The 21420-nt window shown below is 48.0% G+C and overlaps 1 protein-coding gene across 1 annotated transcript in view; it reads right to left on the bottom strand.

Moving 5' to 3' along the window:
- Window positions 1-21420, bottom strand: part of LOC309556442 (serine/threonine-protein kinase 31-like) — a gene marked incomplete at its 3' end in the record, with an annotated part of 195042 nt that overhangs the window by 124092 nt on the left and 49530 nt on the right. Inside the window, exon 2 of the mRNA XM_082258904.1 lies at window positions 19164-19262. Coding sequence (XP_082115030.1) covers window positions 19164-19199 — 36 coding nt within the window. The 5' untranslated portion in view covers window positions 19200-19262. The remainder of the gene's footprint in view (window positions 1-19163; window positions 19263-21420) is intronic.

Here is a 21420-nt window from a genome sequence, read left to right as displayed (position 1 = left end):
GAGAGTTTCTGTAATGGCGCTACCGAGGAGGAAGATTCTGCCACCACCTCCTCCTCATAAGCGGAGGACATGGACCCCACAGGAGGGACATCGTCCGTGGCAACCATTCAGGCTCGGAGTCCGAGGACTGGGAGGGCATAGGCCGTTAATTGTTCAAAAAGATTTTTTTTTAAAGAGCACTCCAGATCCACCACGGATGCAAAGAAAGTGCAAAAGCAGCAGAAAACGGAGACCAAGGAAGAGGGTTCAGGAATACCCGAAGCCCCCACCAGGCCAGCGGGGACATTTTTGGTCTGGGAGTCCAGAAAGCCAAGATAAAATAAATCGGACGCTGGCCGTTTAAATCGGCGGTTCCTGCGGAACCCCACCGCAGCCTGCATTGTTTAAAAGAGCTCCTACAGAAAATGCAAAATCCACACAAAAATAACAGTTTTGTCAAAAAAATGCCTTTGGCATTATTAAAAATCCGCCCATGGTTTCATAAACTGTCACAGACTGCTCTGAGGTAAAATGGAGGGAAAGAGAGGAAGTGACCTCACGCCCTTAGAGGCCTAGCCCAGGAGCCACAATAAAATGGTGCCTAATGAAACTATGTAAAAAGGCATAAGCAAGATGGCCGCTTGCCCTTACTAGGCTTGTGCCCTTACCCAAGATGGTGCCCGATTGGCAGCATGCAGTATACATGACATGGATGCTGCCCACACACAGAGCCCAGTGACCTGCCCTTACCTAAAATGGTGGCTGCGCTAAAACAGCGCCAACTAAGCATACACACGCAGTCTGGCCACCACAGGGGACCCTAGAGAGACCCCACACCGCTATGGAGCCCCTCCCAACCCCCCCCCCCCCAGGTACCACAAGTGCCAAACACAGCGCCCCCAGGAGGGCCAGGGAGGGAGGGAAATAATACCAAGCCAGCCAGACGGGGGATCCCACAGAGACCACCAGCCCTGCCATCCCCTAAGAGTGGGCCCACAAACCCCCCAAAAGTCCCCAGGGACAAGGGGGTATCAGTACTCACCAGTGAAGTAGTGTTCGTGGAGGGTTGGGTCCTGTGTTGGTCCTCTGTTTTTTTTCTTTGAATGAGGAGTATAATAACCCCCTCCCTGTTGTCCACGTTTACATCCCGAAGTGTCCATTTCTGGTCTAGTGTCAGAGAGATTTGAAGTCCTTAACATCTTTCTTGTCTATCCTGGAAGGGGTTAAGAGTTACCACTCTGTCAGTTTCCTTTACAAACCGCTCCCTGCACCTGGGTGACTTGCTCTCAGTGAACATTACCTTATTACCATGACCTGTTCTTCTAATGCAGATATGGCTGGATCTATAAATCAGCTGGCCCTGAAAGTAGTCTTTTCTTAAAGAAAACCTCTATAGACAACCATTACGCACCTGGATTCCACCTGCAATCTTAGCACCTTTCTTGTTAATTCTACGTTGTGGGTTCACTAACCTGTCCCACGGAATTACAACAAATAAACAGGTATGATTGCTTTCACACCTAAGATGTGACCCTACTGGTGGTGTATATTTATGTATTCAATAGGTTGACCCACTCCTTTATACAGGATGGTCTCCCCACATATGGTTCCATCCTGGGCATTCCTGTTCCCCAGATTGCACCCCCCCCCATAGCCCCAAGCGAGTTGAGACATTCTAGTCATCATATAATTGTACATATGTAATGTTGTTCCAATGTGTGGTGTATATGTTTGATAATTGTTTAAATCTCAATATTGGCCAGCTAAATGTTTGGATAGATCTATTCATATGTATCATTATGTTTGAATGATTATTGTTCATTTTTTTACACAGAAATATGATTTAAGCTCCCAATGAAGCTTTATATAAAAGCGAAACATGTTGAGCATTGTAAATATCTACCATCTATCACTCGAATGTAATATCATGGGACCCTGACGGACGACAGTTATCCTTCCTGTCACCGATCACAAGGCCCAATCTGTGATGTAGTAGGATATTACTTTTACAACCTACTTATATATTCTGTGTATATCATTGTATGTACTGTTACTTGTTGTCCTCTTTGTATGAGGTATATGCACCCATATTGTTGATTTTAATAATTTCTTAATAAATTGTGATTTTTTTAATAAATTGTGCCTATAAAATCCTTGCCTGATCAATTTGAACAAATTTCTCATTATATTTGGGATGTGGCACATTCCTTACCTGTAAAACACCCCTTTCCTTTGGCGATCAGAGTACTGCTATCTAAAGGCGCCATACTCACTTGAAACTGGCATCCATGGTGACAATCGTCCAATACAAAGGGAGGAAGGATTTTCCTAGCTTGAGCATAGGGGACCGAAGCCACCATACCAGGGACTCCCTGGTCACCTGGCTCAACTGGATCTGGTAGTCTGGGGAACATGATTATTGTTCCATTTGAGAAGGATTTCCTTCTAGAGGATCCTCGCGTGGAATTGAGTGAAGGAGACCGTCTCGAAGGACGACACCATCAGTCCCAGAACTCTCATACAGGTCAGAAGGGACGACCCATTTGCTGGACAACAACAGCTGAACCGCAGTCTGGAGTTTTTGAAGTTTTTCCGGAGGAAGAAAAACCCTGGCTGAGGACAAGTCCAAAGTCAGGCCAAGATAGTCCAGTCTCATGGAAGGGACCAAGGATAACTTCTGAAGGTTCAGAATCCACCCAAACTCCTCCAGAGTTCTCATGGTGATCTCCAAATTTATTTCCAGCACCGTAGGAGACTCCACACGTAGAAGCAGATCGTCCAGGTAACCCAGGACCGATATTCCCCGCTGCCGCAACAGTGCCAGGACCGCAGCCAACACTTTTGTGAAGACCCAAGGAGCAGAGGCGAGACCAAAGGGCAATGCCACAAACTGATAGTGATCCTCTCCCACGGCAAAACGGAGAAACCGTTGGTGTCCTGCACATATTGGGATGGTAGGCATTTTTGATGTCCATGGAGGCCAGGACATCCCCCCGATTTAGGGAAGCCACGTTCGTGCGAACTGATTCCATCTTGAATTTTTGAACTTGCACAAAGCAATTCAGTGCCTTCAGGTCCCGGATCGAATGCACCTTCCCTTCCTTTCTGGGGACTGTAAACAGGTTTGAATAAAAATCCTGAAAACATTCCGTGCACGGAACCAAACTATTACACCCTGTTGTACCAGGTCCTGAACTGCCCCAAAGAAAGCCTATAAGCGAATCGTCGCACATCGGGACAGTCGCACATTGGAAGAGAAAAACCTTACCGGTGGTATGGATCGAAACTCAATCTTGTAACCGGACCGCATGACCATTTGAACCCATTTGTCCTGTGGTGGCCTTGTCCTCCACTCTGGAGAAAGTTTTGTTTGCCAGACCAGGGTCATTTGGAACCGCCCGAGGGAGTTTGAATGGCTTCACCTTATCGACTGACCCTGAGGGATGGAAAAAACTTCTTGTGTGCTGAGAAGGAAGGACCCCTTCTGTGATGAGGGTCCTTACCCTTGTTAGGCTGTGGGAGGGAGGTACTCTTACCCCCTGTGGGGCTTTCATAACGTCATCCAGAGTAGCCCCAAACAGGTGATCACCTTGAAAAGCTAGTTCAGTCAAGGCCATCTTTGATGTCTGATCCGCAGACCAGCACTTCAGCCAAAGTATACGCCAACAGGCGGCCCAATATGGGAGCAGTATCCAGCGCGGCATCACAAACAAATTGCAGCCCCAGCATCAGCTGGTCCAACAGCCCTGCAAAGGCAAGGGGAAGTTCTTTCCCCTCCAGGTCACAGCGTAGCAACTTAGGCCATTCAGTCTGTTTGTGAGACAAGGGCAACTGTAAACACTAGTCATAGAGCAGACCCCACCAGGGAGTACATAATGCGGGCCACAGACTCTTCCTTTCTGCCCGCCGGAGCCGTAAAGGACGGGGGATCCTTAACCACTTGCGTACAGGGCACTTTAACCCCCTTCCTGCCCAGGCCAATTTTCAGCTTTCAGCGCTCTCACGCTTTGAATGACAATTGCGCGGTCATGCTACACTGTACCCATATGAAATTTTTATCATTTTTTCCCACACAAATAGAGCTTTCTTTTGGTGGTATTTAATCACCTCTGGGTTTATTTCTTACAAAAAAAAGAAAAAAAAATTTTGAAAAAAAAAAAAGTTTCTTATTTTAGGTGAGTAAATTGTGAAAATACATTTTTCTCCTTCACTGATGAGGCGGCACTTATGGGCACTGAAGAGGCGGCACTTATGGGCACTGAAGAGGTGGCACTTATGGGCACTGATGAGGTGGCACTTATGGGCACTGATGAGGTGGCACTTATGGGCACTGATGAGGTGGCACTTATGGGCACTGATGAGGTGGCACTGATGAGGAGGTACTAATATGCGCACTGATGAGCACTGATAGGTGGCACTGATGAACACAGATGGCACTGCGAGGTGGCACTGCTAGGCACTGCGAGGTGGCACTGCTGGGCACTGAGAAGAGGAACTGCTAGGCACTGAGAGGTGGCACTGCTGGGCACTGAGAGGTGGCACTGACTGGCACTGATGGACACTGTTGGGCGGCACTGATGAGCAATGATTGGCAGCACCATCAGTGCCCACACTCAGTTCCCATAGTGCTCCTAGTCAGTGCCCATCAGTGCCTAGATGAGCAGGCACTGACTGGCAGCACTATGGGCACTGATGGGTGACACTGATGGTATTTTATTTACCTCTTTTGTAATCAGGGCACTGGTGATCAGTGCCTTGATTACATTTCTCTGTCTGATCGGCTCTCCTCTTCCTCACACTGCAGTCTCTGTGTGAGGAAGAGAGCTGGCAATGAGAGATGATCTCATATGTTTAAATTTGAGATCATCTCTCATTGGATGTTCCAATCACGTGGTAAATGGCCGCTGTGATTGGCCATTCACCACGATCTGTGGTTGGCTGTGTCTAAGGGACACGGCCGACACAGATTTCCCCCGATGCGCGCTCGTGGGAGCGCGCGGGTAGCCCGTTACTGGGAGCCTGTTTAAAGACGGCCTCCCGGAAATTAGAGCCCACGCTGTAGCCGTCTTTCGGCTATAGCACGGGCAGGAGATGGTTAAAGGATGGGGAATCCTCCACTGGGATGATCATGGTAGCTCTATTCAGTCTTGAGGGTCTACCGTAGGTGGCACAGTCCACTTCTTTATAAGGGACTCCTCAAAGGGGTAGCGTCTAGCAATCTGCTTAGGCACCCCAGGGGAACGCTTTGGGCGGTCCTATTCTTTTTTGAGCATTGCATCAAAATGTGTGGGGAAAGAAAAACCTTTGACCCTCTGAATGGCATGTGAGTGTCAAATGTAACCTGCGCCTCCGTCGCATCCTGCATTTTCAAAATCTCACGCAGAGATACAACCAGTGCCTTATCTTGCGCGGCAGTTGAAGTAGAAATGTCATCCTCACTGTCAGAGGAGAAAGGGTGCGAGGTAGCAGACCCAGCAGGGAGACCAGCGTCTGCGGTGGCTGAGTCAGACTCAGAATCTGAGACATCAGATGAGGCAGGGGTAGGCGGAGGTCGTTTTTTAGCACCTCGCCCTTTCAAGGCCACCTCCACTCGGGACGCAAGCGATTCCAGGACCGCCAAAATGGCATCTATAGACAGATGTGGTCCGGAAGGCCCTGCAGCCTCCTTGAGGGGGGTCAGATGGGGACACATGATCTGTAGGGTCCATGTTGCACCAGGGGAAACCGGCAGCAAAAGTTAAAAAAAGTGACAAAAAAAAAAAAAAAAGACTTTTGAAGACCTTACCGTAAAATCTTTTTCGCTGATGCCCATTGACAGACGCAGCCTCATCTTCATGAGATGTGTGGGTTATGCTGCCACCTGCATGAGTAGTCTAGGTAGTACGTTAGTACTAAGTTTTTACATATACACGCCCACGGTGCTGTCCCACCAGACATAACCCTCACAGACACAGCCCAGCACATCAGTTGAATTGCAAGCAGTGAAGACAAAAAAAACATCCCCAAATCAGAAGGGCGGGTGCTTTATCTGTCAATGGACATCAGAGAAAAAGATTTTACAAAAATCTTATTTTTTCTATCATCCATTGACAGACGCAGCCTCATCTTCATGAGCTGTGAGAGACGTCCCAAAGCAGTATAGGCATGAGGGGGTGCAAAAAACGCAAACAGAAAGTAACGTAAACTCCAAAGGCTAAACCTAGCCAACTAGGTAACATGAAGCTCACCCAGGTAAAAGACCCCTAAGAGAAGAAAAAAAACAAACAAACATTCTCATGAAACCGCAGCCTGCAAAACCTTGCGGCCAAGAGAGGCAACAAATCCACCTTGTAAAATTTGGTAAAGGTGTGCACAGACGACCAAAATCGCTGCATTACAAACCTGTACGACCGAGGCCTGATGGCGAAAAGCCCAAGAGGCACTCCGCGCTGTAGTAGAATGAGCCTTCACAAGGAAAGGAGGAACCTGAACCTTGAGTGAATAAGCCTGAACAACCACCTGCCTGATACGTATCGAAATGGTTACAGCGGACGCAGTCAAACCCTAGCGAGGACCGTCCGTAAGGACAAAGAGTCCGATTTTCTAAAGGACTTCGTAACCGTCAGATAAACCATTATCGTCCGAACCACATCCAGAGAGTGCAAGGCAATTTCCTTGGGATTTTTAGGCTTAGGACATAAGGAAGGCAACACAATGTCTTCATTAAAAAGGTGAAAATCCGACACCACCTTAGGGAGAAAAGACGGTTTTGGCCGGAGGACCACTTTATTCCTGTGGGCCACCAAATAAGGCAAACAGGACACCGCCACCAACTCAGACTCTGCGAGCAGAAGTAATAGCCACTAGAAAGGCAACCTTCTGTGACAAGGAAAGCAAATCTCCGATATTCTCAAAAGGAGGGCTTTTGAAAAAAAGACAAAACCAGATTGAGATCCCACAGAGGTAATGGAGATCTTCTCAGAGGAGCCAAAAGACGCACGCCCTGGATGAAAGTGTGAATCAAGCTATAAGTTGCCAGTGGACGTTGGAAGTAAACTGCCAAGGCTGACACCTGGCCCTTGATAGTATCCAACAAGTGCTGCTCAACCTTTTTGTAAAAAAGGTCAAAACCCTAGCTATAGAAAACAAGTGAGGGTGCAGCTGCAGCGATTCACACCATGAAATGTTCGATTTCCAAATACGATGATAGATCTTCCTGGGAATCAACTTCCTGGCCTTCAAAAGGGTAAGAATCACCGAGTCAGACAGCCTTCTATCCCTCAACACCTTGCTTTCAAACAGCCAAGCTGTTAAAGCCAGCGACCGTAAAGCAGGATGGAAGATCGCTCCTTGAGACAGGTCAAGGGGTCTACGGCCATTTGTACCAGGTTTGCGTACCAAGACCATCCGAGGCAAGTCTGGTGCCACCAGAACGACCGGAATGCCTTCCATCACCACCCGGCGATGAAACCTTGGCAGGAATACGAGCAGAGGGAAGGCAAAAATAAGACGATACTGGCTTCATGGAGCCACCAGAGCGTCTGTGGCATCGTCCAGAGGATACTGAGACCAGGCCACAAACCGCTGAACTTTCCTGTTGAGGCGAGACGCAAACAGAACAACCTCCGGAGTCCCCCACCGGGCACACAAGAGATGAAACACTTCATGGGGAATGGTCCCTTCATCCGGATCCAACACCTGCCGACTCAGGTAATCCGCTTGCCAATTCTCCACCCCCGGAATGTGGACTGCGGAAAGAGCCGGGACATGATGTTCCACCCAAAACAGAATCTCTGCCAACTTCTTGGCCGCCAAGACACTCTTGGTGCCCCCTTGATGATTGATGTAAGCCATGGCCGTGGCATTGAATGACTGTATCTGAACCAGAGAGCACTGTAGCTGACCCGTCCAGTGAAGCAGGCAGAGCTTGATCACGCTCAACTCCAGAATATTGATCGGCAGGGAAGACTCCGTCGTCGCCCAAGTCCCCTGCGCACATTTCTTTCCTAGCACTCCACCCCAGCCTGACAGCCTGGCGTCGGTGGTAACCACCATCCATAACACCGGCAGAAAGGACCGGAGCCACCAAGAGAGCCGACTTTGTAACAGGAGATCATCCAGATATCCCACAATTGAGATACCCTGCCGACAACACAAGGCCAGCACAGGGGCCAAGACCTTAGTAAATACTCTGGGAGCCGATGCAAGACTAAAGGGTAACGCCAAAAATTGAAAGTGCTCCCTTGCCACCGCAAAGCAGAGAATCGCTGGTGCCCCTCGAAAATGGGGACGTGGAGATATGCATCCTTGAGATCGATGAAAGCCAGAAAAACCCAGATTCAAGGATGCCACACTTACCAAATGGGACTCCATTCAAAACTTCTGCACCCGCACAAAGCGGTTCAGAGCCTTGAGGTCCAGAATTGGATGCACCTTGCCCTCCTTTCTGGGCACCATGAACAGGTTTGAATAGAAACCTTGAGAGCATTCCTGCTAAGGAACCGGCACAATCACCAATTAAGCCAGGAGATCTTGCACAGCCCCCCACACAGATCCTTCAAAAGCTCTGGAGACAGGCGAAGATTTAAATGAAAAACATGTCCCCTAGCAAGGACCAGAATTCGATCTTGTATCCGGAACAAATCAGTCTGCGAGCCCAATCGTCCTGAATGAAGGAAGCCCAGGGTTCCTGGAAGCAGGGCAGACGTCCCTCCACCCCTGAGCCAGGTGAGGGCGCCCCTTCATGCTCAAGACGACTTGCCAGTAGCACCAGACTGACCAGCCTTGGGCTTGCCCCAATGCTTTTTTAGCCCCTGCAGAAGCTCTGAACGGCTTACCTTTTTTTTGCACGGAGGGACGAAAAAAACGCTTGTGAGGAGAAAAAGAGGGACCCCGCTTAGTACGGGTAGTCTTACCCTTGGAGGATTGAGGAAGTCAAGCCCGTGATCAACTCATCCAAGTCGACAAACAAACGCTCTCCCAGAAATGGGAGGTCAGCTAGGGCTTTCTTAGAAACTTGGTAAGCGGACCAGCTCTTCAGCCAAACCATGCGTCTCGAGGCAATGCCCACGGCAAAAACCCTGTCCACCAGGGGAGCTGCATCCATCACACAGGAATCTACACAGCGCAAGAAGAGGAGGCTGCGTCTCAATGGATAGAATTTTTTTTTTTTTAAACGTCGCACTGCGCCACAGCGCCCCCCAGAGGTCAGGCAAAGCGCACTGGAGACCCCCAGCAGAGAGAGAGACCCAGGCTCACTGTACCAAAGATGCCCCAGGAGGCCCAGAATGTCTGCACAGCAATTGTCAGCAGCAATCTTAATCCAAAAGGGGAGGATCTGAAGAGCAGCCCAGGGTAAAGGGAGTGGCTCCGCCCACAAAAAAATGCCTCCAGGAACTCCTATCCCGATTCCTACCAAAAAAGCCACCGCAAAATGGCCGTGCCGGGTGTACCAAGATGGCCGCCGATCTCCTCAGCACACGAGGCTACAAGAAAATGGCGGCCAGTAGAGCAACTGAGGACCTTCGTGGGGACCCCCCAGACTCCAGAACAGGATCGATTAGAAGGTAGGCCCTGAAAAGGTAGAGACAGCCCCCCCAGCATGATCATTCGTCCGGCGACACAACCCCCGCCCCCATATCCGGCCTACAGCGTAGTCACAGCCCCCCGGGAGTAGGCCCAATAGCCCCCAGCAGTGAGGGGGGGGAGGTAGGTGGGGGGTGCGTGACAGGACAGAGGGGAACCCGGGATTGTGAGGGTCCAACCGTCGTAGGGGAGGGCCCACGTCCACCCCAAAATCTGCCAGGGGAAGAGGGGGGAACATTTACTCACCGTAACGGAACAGACGGGCGCTATCTCCTGACAGAACCCCTCTCTGCCGAAGTGGGGGGGCTGTCGGCCCAATAGGAACGCTGCGACTCGGGCCTAGACCCGCTCGTGTGTGACCTAGGGAGACGCTTAACTTGCGGGGCCAGTACCCGTCCAGTGGGACTATGTTGTGGCCGACCCAGCGCGAAGCTAAGGCCAGTGCTCTCGTTGGCCGGCTGGGGTGACCACTGGATCTATACATCCAGCCTGTCAACCAGATACGGGACAGTTGCCTGTAGATCTCACAGGAAAAAAAATGAGAAAAGCAAACTGAAAAAATGATCTAGAACAAAAACTTTGCCAGGACCAGAGATCCCAGCAGGGAACTAGGTCCTTACTCCTGACTAGACAGATTAAAACCGACATCCAATGCAGGAAGAGAGAGGGTGTACCCCCTGGGACTGCCCATAGGCATAGCCTGAACTTTTTTCTGTCTAGTGTCCTACTCCTATAGGGGGCAACATAACCCTACTGATGTGCATCAGACTGCGTCCATCAATGAACGATAGACAAAATTTGTAAAATCTTACTGTAAAATTATTTTCTCTTAGTCCTCTGACATTCGCCACCCATTCATACAGTCTTCACGATTGGGTATTGGCCTTCTCCACAGGAGCAAGCTCGGCAGTAATTTTGTTAATACAACAAACATTAACATATAGACACACCAAAAGGGGGCCGTCCCTCTGGCCTATATCCTCCAGCCAGTACACCACTCTAATCCAGTTATGTAGAAAGCAGTCCATGAAAAACTGTCATGGACGGGGCGTCCATGACGGGGCGGCGACTGTCAGAGGACTCAGAGAAAATAATTTTACGGTAAAATTTTACAAAAATTCTATTTTCTCTTGCGTCCTCTGACAGTCGCCACCCATTCACACAGTCTTCATGATTGGCAAGTCCCAAAGCAGTGTAGATGTGAGGGGTGGGGAGACGCAACCTTAAAATAGGCAACGCAGCACCCAGGTCAGAGAAAAAAACTGAAATGAACCAGCGGGGTAAGTAAAGCTCAACAGGAGCTAACCCAGGAAAAAAGTGAAATAAACCCCATGACTAAGAGACATTAAAAAATAGCATGTCTCTTTAAACCACTGCCGCACTCAAAACCTTGCGGCCAAAAGAAGCATCCGAGGATGCCAACAAATCAAGTTTGTAAAACTTCGAAAAGGTATGTGCCGCTTTGCACACCTGAGCCACCGACGCCTGGTGGCGAAAAGCCCAAGACGCACTAACCGCTCTAGTGGAATGCGCCTTAACAGGGAAGGGAGGAACCCGACCCTTAATCGAATAGGTCTGCACAATCATCGGTCTGATCCATTCGGAAATGGTTGCCATAGACGCCACTGTACCCTTTCCGAGGTCCTTCAGGAAGGACAGACAATTCGACTTCCGGAAAAAGTCAGTGGCGGAAAGGTTAACCTTGATCGCCCGGACCACGTCCAAGGAATGCAAGGCAAATTCCTTCGGATGCTTAGGCTTCGCACACAGTGAAGGCGACACAATATCCTCTCATTGAGGTGGAAGGCTGAAACCACCTTAGGAAGAAAAGACTGATTTGGTCGCAGGACCACTTTATCCCTATGAACAACCAGAGCCGCCAACTCAGACACTCTGCGAGCAGATGTGATCGCCACTAGGAAGGCAACTTTCTGTGATGACACAGGCAGAGGAACCGCTCTGATGTTCTCAAAGGGAGGCCGTTGTAAAATGGACAGAACCAGATTCAGGTCCCAGGGAGGTAAGGGAGCCTTCCTCGGGTGAGCCAGATGACGCACCCCCTGAATAAAGGTGCAAATCAAGGAATTAGACGCCAAAAGGGCGCTGAAAAAGAATGGCAAAGGCTGACAATTGGCCTTTAATCGTGGTCAGCGCCAGGCGCTGATCCACCTTAGTCTGCAGGAAGGCCAAAACCCTCACCACTGAAAAGGAACAGGGGTGAAGACCTTGTGACTCACACCAGGCAAAATATGCCCTCTAGGTGCGATGATAGATCTTCCCAGAGGAAGCTTTTCTAGCATTTAGCAAGGTAGGAATGGCAGCCGACGGGGTACCCGTCTCTCAAGACTTGGCTTTCAACCGCCAAGCTGTCAAAGCCAGCGACTGTATAGCAGGATGGAAGATCGGTCCCTGAGACAGAAGATCGTTTTAGTGGCAGCCGCCAGGGAGGTTTGACAGCCATCTGCACAATGTCCACGTACCAAGACAGACGCAGCCAGTCTGGAGCTACCAGAATCACCAGCATCCGTTCCGAGGCTAACCTGCGGAGGAACCTGGACAACATTTGAATCGGAGGAAAGGCATATATCAGCCGATACCGATGCCAAGGCACCAACGCATCCGAGGCGTCCACCAGAGGATCGCGAGATCGAGCCAAGAACCTTTCCACTTTTTTGTTGAGACGGGATGCGAACAGATCCACGTCCGGAGACCCCCACCGGATACACAGAAGGTGAAACACCTCTGGGTGTAAGGACCATTCTCCCTGGCCCAGGGTCTGGCGACTCAGGTAGTCCGCCTACCAGTTTTCCACACCAGGAATGTGGAAGGCCGAAATCGCCGGAATATGCGATTCGGCCCAAGACAGAATCTCGGCCACTTCCCAGGCTGCCCGGGCACTTCTGGTGCCCCCCTGATGATTGATGTACGCCGCCGCTGTGGCGATGTCTGTCTACACTCGTACAGGGCAGACCTGAATCCGAGCAGACCAATGGAACAAACCGAGCTTGATTTCCCGGAGCTCCAGGACATTTATCGGTAGGGAGAACTCCTCCCCCGACCACAAATCGTGCCCAGAAGTCCACCCCAGCCCGACAGGCTGGCATCCGTGGAGAGCCCCGTCCACAATAACGGCTGGAAGGACTTGCCTTGTGTCAGAATCGGTGACTGGAGCCACCACAAAAGATCCAATCTCACCTGGTGGCTTGGAGAAATCCTTCTGTCCAAGACTGAGGATGCCTGTCCCCCCTGGTAAGGATCTCTGCCAATTAGCAGAGCCAACACAGGAGCCAAAACCTTAGTGAACACCCTTGGAGCCGAAGCGAGACCTAAGGGCAACGCCACAAACTGGTAATGCTCCTCTGCGATTGTGAAGCAGAGATACCGATGATGACCCCCGTAAAAAGGGATGTGCAGATATGCATCTTTTAGGTTCGATGGAGGCCATGAATTCCCCTGGACTCAAGAGATGCCACCACCAACCGGAACTTCTGTACCCGCACAAAGCGGTTCAGTAACTTTAGGTCCAAAATCGGACGCACCTTGCCCTCTTTTCTGGGCACTGTGAACAGATTGGAGTAAAACCCCCGAAACCTGTCCTGGAGGGGGACCGGCACGATGACCCCTTGGGCGAGAAAATTTTGAACCGCCCGTTGTAGATCCCGGAAACGATCGGGAGTCAGATGGAGATTTGATGGAAAGAATCTGTCTGCGGGGCGAGATCGGAAATCGATCTTGTACCCTGAACGAAAGAGCTTGCAAACCCACCTGTCCTGAATGTCGGACAGCCAGGGCTCGGGAAAACAACGCAGACATCCCCCCACCCCTGTTACGGTGAGGGCGTCCCTTCAGGAGGGGGTGGACTGGGTTGCCTGCCCAGCTTGACCCGTTTTGGGCTTACCCGCCCAAAATTTCTTGTGACCACCGGAGGCCGTAAAGGACTTACCCTTCTTGTCCAAAGCCGCGTCACACAGGTACATCAAAGGTCTGTGCCATTTGATCCAACATGTCCAGCGCAGCAGCAGAAACCGACTCTGCTACCCGAGTGCGCCTAAGCACTTTGGTCCATTCTGCGATAGACTGAGAAACCATCACTGAGGTGAACACCGGTTTCAGCAGGGAACATATACATGTGGCGGGAAAGTGTTTCCACCCGTCTGTGCGCCGGGTCCTTAAACACCGGGGAGTCTTCCACGGGCATCAAGGTGGATTTATTCAGTCTGGAAACAGTGTGGTCCACTTTAGGAACCACAGTCCAGCGAGTATCAACCGAACCCGCAAAGGGATAACGGTACTTAAATCTCTTAGGTACTACTCTGCTTAATGCAACGCTATTGGTCATTTACCATTTCCTGAAACTCCTCGGGACAAGGAAAAACCTGACCCGAATTTAGGCCTTGCAGGTCCCGAAGGAAACTCGCTTACCTGCCATGGAGGGCTCATCAAGATTTAAAGTCTCCTTAACGGAGCTAAGTGCGTCTACCTCAACGCGGTCACGTGCTATCCCAGAGGAAGAATCCTCCTCCTCCACATCTGACTGAGAAAATGGGGACCCCCTCAAGGGAGACGTCGCCCATGGCAACCATTTCAGGCTCTGAGTCAGAAGAATGAGAGGGCAGACATCAGCAGATCAGCTTTTGAGGCTAAAGTCGCAAGTGCAGCAGAAAAAGAGGCTAAGGAAGTGGGATCAGTAGTATCTGAACCACCAACTAGGTCTGTGGGGAATTTACTATCCTGGAAATCCATACTAGCAAAGTGCAAAAAAATGACACAGGCCCTGTAAAACGGCGGTTCCCGCGGACCCCTATCGCAAACTGCAGTACAGGTGTCTTCTCTCAACTAAAGCTAAACTGACAAAAGAGTGCTAGCAGAAATATAGCCAGAGAAAACCAGTAAAATCCCCCCACAGTGTCCCCATACTTGCCACGCTGCTTTTGAGAAAGCGGATTATAAGAGGAAGTGACCTCACGCCCCTAGAGGCAAAAGCCAGCCCTAAGCCACAAAAAAAATGGTGCCTGATAGAGTCAAATGAAGGAAACGCACTTAGAAAATGGCCACTGCGCAGACAGGACATCCGCCCACACTAAAGATGGCGCCCGATCGGCGCTGGCAATGATGGAAAATGGACGCTGCCCTCACTCTGAGGCCAAACAGCCAGACCTTACCAAACATGGCAGCCGGGCGAAAAAGCGCCAAACGCCGCAGAAAACGCCCGCACTGGCCCCCACCGGGATCTGCACAGAGCACCCCGGGGAGAAAGAAGCCCCCACACTCCCCCGTATGGCGGTCTGCACCGCAGGAGCGCCTCCGCAGGGACAGGGAAGGTAAGACATAGTGGGCCATCCCACGGCCATGAGGGGGATATTACAAACTTTACATGAACCGCCATCCCCAGAGTGGGCCCACTCAATACCACTTCAAAAACCTGTTCCCAAAGACAGAGGGGTAGTAGTACTCACCATACTGTGAACGTGGGCACCGCTCAGACACGGGAGACCTCCCAACCTGGGTGGGGGTGCCGTCAGCCAGGAAGGATGCTAGCAACCCCGGGCGTTATGAAGTTGAGACATCCCAGCGAAGATAGAAAAACTTTGCAGGCTCGTCCCCGCTCCTAGGGGCACTGTTGTTGCGAGGCCTGGGCGTACCAAAAGCCTGCGACGCTCGATAGCAGACTGGGACTCCATAAGGTTCTATATTAACCAGTACGAAACCCAGTTCTGCTGATGCTTGTAGTCCTCCAAATTCTGACTAACTAGCGTAGGTGAGAAAAAATAAAAAGCTATTCTTAAAAGAAAAAAAAAACACTTTTCAGAAATAAAACAAGAAAAAAACTGAGACACTAGGTCGCAGCAGGGAAAACCTAGCCTACTCCTGACGCTAGGCAGCAAAGAACTTAGAGTGGTACAGGCTGGAGGATATAGGCCAGAGGGATGGCCCCCTGTGGGTGTATCTATATGTTAATGTTTGTTGTATTAACAAAATTACTGCCTAGCTCGCTCCTGCGGAGAAGGCCAATACCCAATCATGGAGACTGTATGAATGGGTGGCCGGCGACTGTCAGAGGATGTAAGAAATATGGATTTTTTTTTTTCTACAGCTTACCTGTAAAAAATCAATTTCCTGGAGTACATCAAAGGTCACAGAGGTCCCTCCCCTCTTGTATGGGGTATTAACTGCTTGCTACTATACTGAGGTACTTCCTGTAAAAGGAGGGGTTACATAGGGGGACTTCCTGTGTGATTGGTTGCCAGTGTCCATTCACCTGAAAGTTGCCTTTAACCCATACGTAATGAATATGGCTCTGTGTCCCGTGATGTACTCCAGGAAATGGATTTTACAGGTAAGCTGTAGAAAAAAAATCCATATATTCTCTATATTTACCTGAATAGATAAGAGCTAGCTTCTGTTCCAGCATTCTTTGCAGCAAGTATTGAGTTCCATCATGTTGGAACAGCCAGAATCAAGTTGTTTTTTGGGTAGACCAAGGTCTTCCTGAATGCACCTCAGTCGCTACATGGCCAGAATTGAATGGTGGAAATGGCCTGCGCACCTCTTCAGCATGCAAATTATATCAATCAAAGCTCTCTGGCTTGACAGATCATCATTTACAACAAGTTGCAGGGTGTATGCTATGCAACTGAGGTCTGACACTACAGCAAGTCTCATTCCTTTCACCATATTTGCTCCGCCGTCTCGAAGCACAAGCATCACTCAGTCTTTGTTTATTCCCCAGTCTTCAAACATGCCTAGAAACATTTCTCTAATGTACTTCCCACTGTGGGATCCTTGCATCACTTTCATATTCAACACCAATTGCCTTTTTGTCCATCCACTGTCAATGAAGTGGCATGTAAGACTCATTAGTGACTGTTTGTCCTGACCAGCAGTCAGTAGTGAATGAGAGGGAGTTGCCAGCATTCTCTGGTTGCAACATAGTCTTTATTTTCTCAACTACCTTTTGGTAAATCTTTCCCAGCATTTTGGTTCGATAATACTTTTCACTCTTCAAAGTGTACCTTGACTCAGCTATGGACATCAACCGCTTGAATCCAGTCAGTCAACATTGTAAATGGTTGTGACCATCTGTGATTACTCTGTCCAGCAGTTGGGATCTTCCATCCAAATTTAGCCAGTTTTTGCAGTTGTTGATCCCATGCTCACATTGACTGTGCATGTGTTGCACACTGCGGCTTTTCCTGGGGGACCAGAAATGGTCCTAAACCACACTTTTAATTTTTTCTGTCTGCATCAGTCTCCATTGCAATTTGAAAGTGTTTATAGAATACAGATAAGGTTAAATAAAACTGGGTGGCTGGTACACAGCTGTGGGTGGCTCGCTGGCACACAGCTCTAGGTGGCTGGCACACGGCTGTGCACTGTCTGAGGCGAGGGAGGCGGCCTATCCGGGTAGAAGAAGCCAGGACTCAGTCAGAAACCAGGCCCACTGTGCGGAGGCACGTGGTGCAACATACAGTATCTCACTAGAGTATACCCTTCACATTTTTTTAAATATTTTATTATATCTTTTCATGTGACAACACTGAAGAAATGACACTTTGCTGCAATGTAGAGTAGTGAGTGTACAGCATTTATAACAGTGTCAATTTGCTGTCCCCTCAAAATAACTCACACAGCCATTAATGTCTAAACCGCTGGCAACAAAAGTGAGTACACCCCTAAGTGAACATGTCCAAATTGGACCCAATTAGCCATTTTTCTCCCCCATGTCATTTGACTCGTTAGTGTTAGAAGGTCTCAGGTGTGAATGGGGTGCAGGTGTGTTAAGTTTGGTCTTCTCTCTCATACTGGTCACTGATCAACATGGCACCTCATGGCAAAGAACTCGGAGGATCTGAAAAAAAAAAAGAATTGTTCCTATACATAAAGATGACCTAGGCTATAGGAAGATTGCAGAGACCCAAAACTGAGCTGCGGCACAGTGGCAAAGACCATACAGCGGTTTAACGGAACAGGTTCCACTCAGAACAGGCCTCGCCATGGTCGACCAAAGAAATTAAGTGTACGTGCTCAGCATCATATCCAGAAGTTGTCTTGCATAGCTGTTGTCCCAGAAGGAAGCCTCTTCTAAAGATGATGCACAAGAAAGCACACAGTTTACCGAAGACAAGCAGACTAAGAACATGGATAACTGGAACCATGTCCTGTGGTCTGATGAGACCAAGATAAACTTATTAGGTTCTGATGGTGTCAAGCGTGTGTGGCGACAACCAGGTGACAAGTGTGTGTTGCCTACAGTCAAGCATGGTGGTGGGAGTGTCATGGTCTGGGGCTGCATGAGTGCTGCCAGCACTGGGGAGGCTACCGTTCATTTAGAGAACCATGAATGCAAAAATGTAATGTGACATACTGAAGCAGAGCAGATCCCCCTCCCGTCGGTGGCTGGGCTGCAGGGCAGTATTGCAACATAACGACCCCAAACACACCTCAAAGACAACCACTGCTTTGCTAAAGAAGCTATGGGTAAAGGTGATGGACTGGCCAAGCATGTCTCCAGACCTAAACCCTATTGAGCATCTGTGGGGCATCCTCAAAAGGGAAGGTGGAGGAGCGCAAGGTCTCTAACATCCACCAGCTCCGTGATGCTATCGCGGAGGAGTGGAGTGGAAGAGGACTCCAGTGGCAACCTGTGAAGCCTTAACCAAGAGGGTTTAGGCAGTGCTGGAAAATAATGGTGGCCACACAAAATATTGACACTTTGGACCCACTTTGGACATGTTCACTTAGGGGTGTACTCGTTTTTGCTGCCAGCGGTTTAGACATTAATGGTTGTATGTTGAGTTATTTTGAGGGGAGAGCAAATTTACACTGTTCTACAAGCTGCACAATCACTACTTTATATTGTGGCAAAGTGTAATGTATTCAGTGTTGTCCTATGAAAAGATATAATAAAATATTTACAAACATGTATGTATGTATGTGAGGGGTGTACCCACTTTTGTGAGATACTGTACATAATGACGTTGTGTACTCTGCAGACAACATCGGTCATATCCAAGTTTTGTGACCGATACCAATAGTTAAAAAAAAAAGTGAATGTCGGCCTCCGATAATTGCACCCCTTACCGATAATCGGTCGATCCCGATTTCTGACCTGTCATCTTTAAAATCCTGGGTCCTGCTATGTCTGCACAGCAGCTAGGAACCCTGGTAAAGCCACAAGATATAGATTGTCAATTTTCAACATGCACTATTTTTTACTTGCAATTTCAGTGCCTGGCATGCATTAAAAAAAGAAAAAAAAAAAACACCTTTAGGTTAGCTTCATAAATAGGTTTACATTTGACCTCTAGCGCAGCTGCAATATTTTCTGACCATTAACAGTTTACAGGATGCCTGAAATTGCTTTGTAAAATTACAATTTTTGATTTACCCCTTTCAAGTTAGGCGTCCACATACACTCTCGGAAACATGGAATATTTGCTTCCAAAACCATCAGTTAAAAATTTCTGATCAAGCTTAAATTTTTTTGAGAAAAACAGGTTACCTGGGATTTAACAAACACTGGACAAATCAAATTACATACAGCTATATATGAAGTGGTCAAGTTAACACTACTTAAAAATATACTAAGCATTACAAGAATACTAATGTATCAATCATACCTTGTCAAGATTGGGGATTCCATACACAGGACTCATCGTAGGACAAACGGTGGCCAAAGATTCACTGATCTTCGAAATCTCAATAATTCTGGTAAAAGCCTAAGTAAACAACGTAATGTCTCAATTTGTTCTTGGTCAAAAGTAGCCATTTCTAAATGTAATGTTAAGACAAAATATGCATTTTACGGTCTACCAGATTTTGGCAACTGTCGGAGCCATTTTTTCTGTTTTTAGCACACATGAAATAAAGTGCACATTTGAAATATCAAAACGCATTATATATATTCTGAAAGCAGAGCATTGCAATTTTTGGGTCACAGAATAATTGTATAACTGTTTTTAGGCTCCATGCACACTAGCCTTTTTTAAGCTCCTAGAAGCTAAATAGTGTTATCTTTTGCGTCCAAGCACACTAATTTATGCTATTAGCGTTTGAGCTTTAGTGCCAAGGAGCAAAAAAAAAAATTTAGTTCCTTGGAGCGTATTCCCAGCAGAAAATTTTCTAAAAGCTGCTAAACACCAGTAAACGCTAATAGCATTTTTTAAATTTTATTTTCCTTTTTTTTTCTTTTTTTAAAAAAGGAACTGCAAAAACACTACTAAAACGATACTAAAACTTTACTACAAAAAGCTATTACCAGCGTTTTTTTTCTCCAGAATTTTCTCCAGCGTTTTTTTTTTTTTTTTTTTTTTGTAGCATTAAAAATACACTGAAATTCATTTTAGTGCACACAACAATAAAATGTCCACATTTTCTGTAATTATAAGAGTCAGTAATTTAGTAATTTTGAGTTACCTGTAAATTCTCTATTTTGGAGTACAGTGCAGGATTTGCATGCATTAATCATGGGTTATATGCATGCTACCTTCAGGTGCTTGGGCACTGGCAAGAATAATTGCGAGAGCTGCCCCTACTGCATGCTCATATAACCCTAGCCTCAATGAGGAATGACCATAAAGGACAGCATCCTGTACTGTACTCCAAGACTGAGAATTTTGACTTGTCTGTAAATTCTTTTTCTCCCTAATCGTACAGTAGAGGACTTGTAGTCATAGACTCAGTAATAAACTGAAGGTAAATCAACAATAATGGCCTACAAAATAAAAGCAGCTTGAAATACCCTTCAGCTAAAGCTTGCATTATTCGAGGCATTAACATCAATGCTGGCAGGACCTGGAGAGCATGTGAACATAAGGCCAGACAGCGACCTTGCAAATCTAGAATACTGATGCTTAATGCTGGAAAGCCCAACAGACCAGACACCAACAGACTTGGTGGAATGAGCTCTGATAGGGAGAGGAGGAACCCTTTCCTCAAAAGCCACATGCCCTGGAAATAAAAGGTCTAATTCACCTGCTCAATGGCAGGGTGGGAGATAGGATATCATCTACGAGGGGCTGCAGGCAGATCAAAAAGGAAGCAGTGGCTGCCAGGTGGACCCTGAAAGCCCCAACAACGAATCGAAGCAGTGCAATGAAGTTTCCTTGGGTGTTATGGAGCAAGACTAACAGAAGGCAATATCCCATTGAAGTTAAAGGCCTAGACCACACTGGGTAGAAAGTAAGGTCTGGGATTCAAGACCACCTGGTCCCTGTCTAAATCAGGAAAAGGCTAAATCTGCCAGCTAAGAATCACAACTAACATATGAGATTGACACATGCAATGTCTTCCAAAGGGGTATCTAATAGGTCCAAATGGAGGGAGGTGGGAGTACAGGGAGCAAAGACGACAACAGGACAAATTGGGGAATATTTATGAGCAGCTGTTTTTAAAAAACCTTAGGATTGATAAAGGATTGCGAGCAAGACTTTTCTGGAAGAGAATATATAAAGCAGAAACCTGTCCCTTAAGGGTACTCAGGGCCAGACACTGGTCCAGACCAGGTCAAAATAAAAACAAAGTATTTCCTGGGACTCTTGGGCTTCCTGCCCTTGCGCTAGGTGAAGTAAGACTTCTATGTGTGATGGTTAATCTTGTGATAGATATATTTTCTCGGAAGAGAAGTTCCTCCTTTAGGACCTAGGCTTCAACAGTTATGCCATTAAAGCTAGAAACTGAAAAAACAGGGTGGAATAGGAGGCCATGCGTGTGGTCTATTTAGAAGAGGCCAATGCTAGTCTGACAGAGGTCTGAGTATGTCTGTGTACCATTTCCTTCTGGGCCTATTTAGTGCATTGGGGATCACCAGGAGCCTGTCTTTCTTTATCTTGTGTAACAGTCAAGGAAGAATTTGAATCAAAGGGAAGGCATTTATCA

Source organism: Pelophylax lessonae (assembly GCF_965119305.1).
Source record: "Pelophylax lessonae genome assembly, chromosome: 5".
Lineage (NCBI taxonomy): Eukaryota > Metazoa > Chordata > Amphibia > Anura > Ranidae > Pelophylax > Pelophylax lessonae.
Note: the sequence above shows the minus strand (reverse complement) of the source record. Positions and strands in the feature narration are given on the sequence as shown.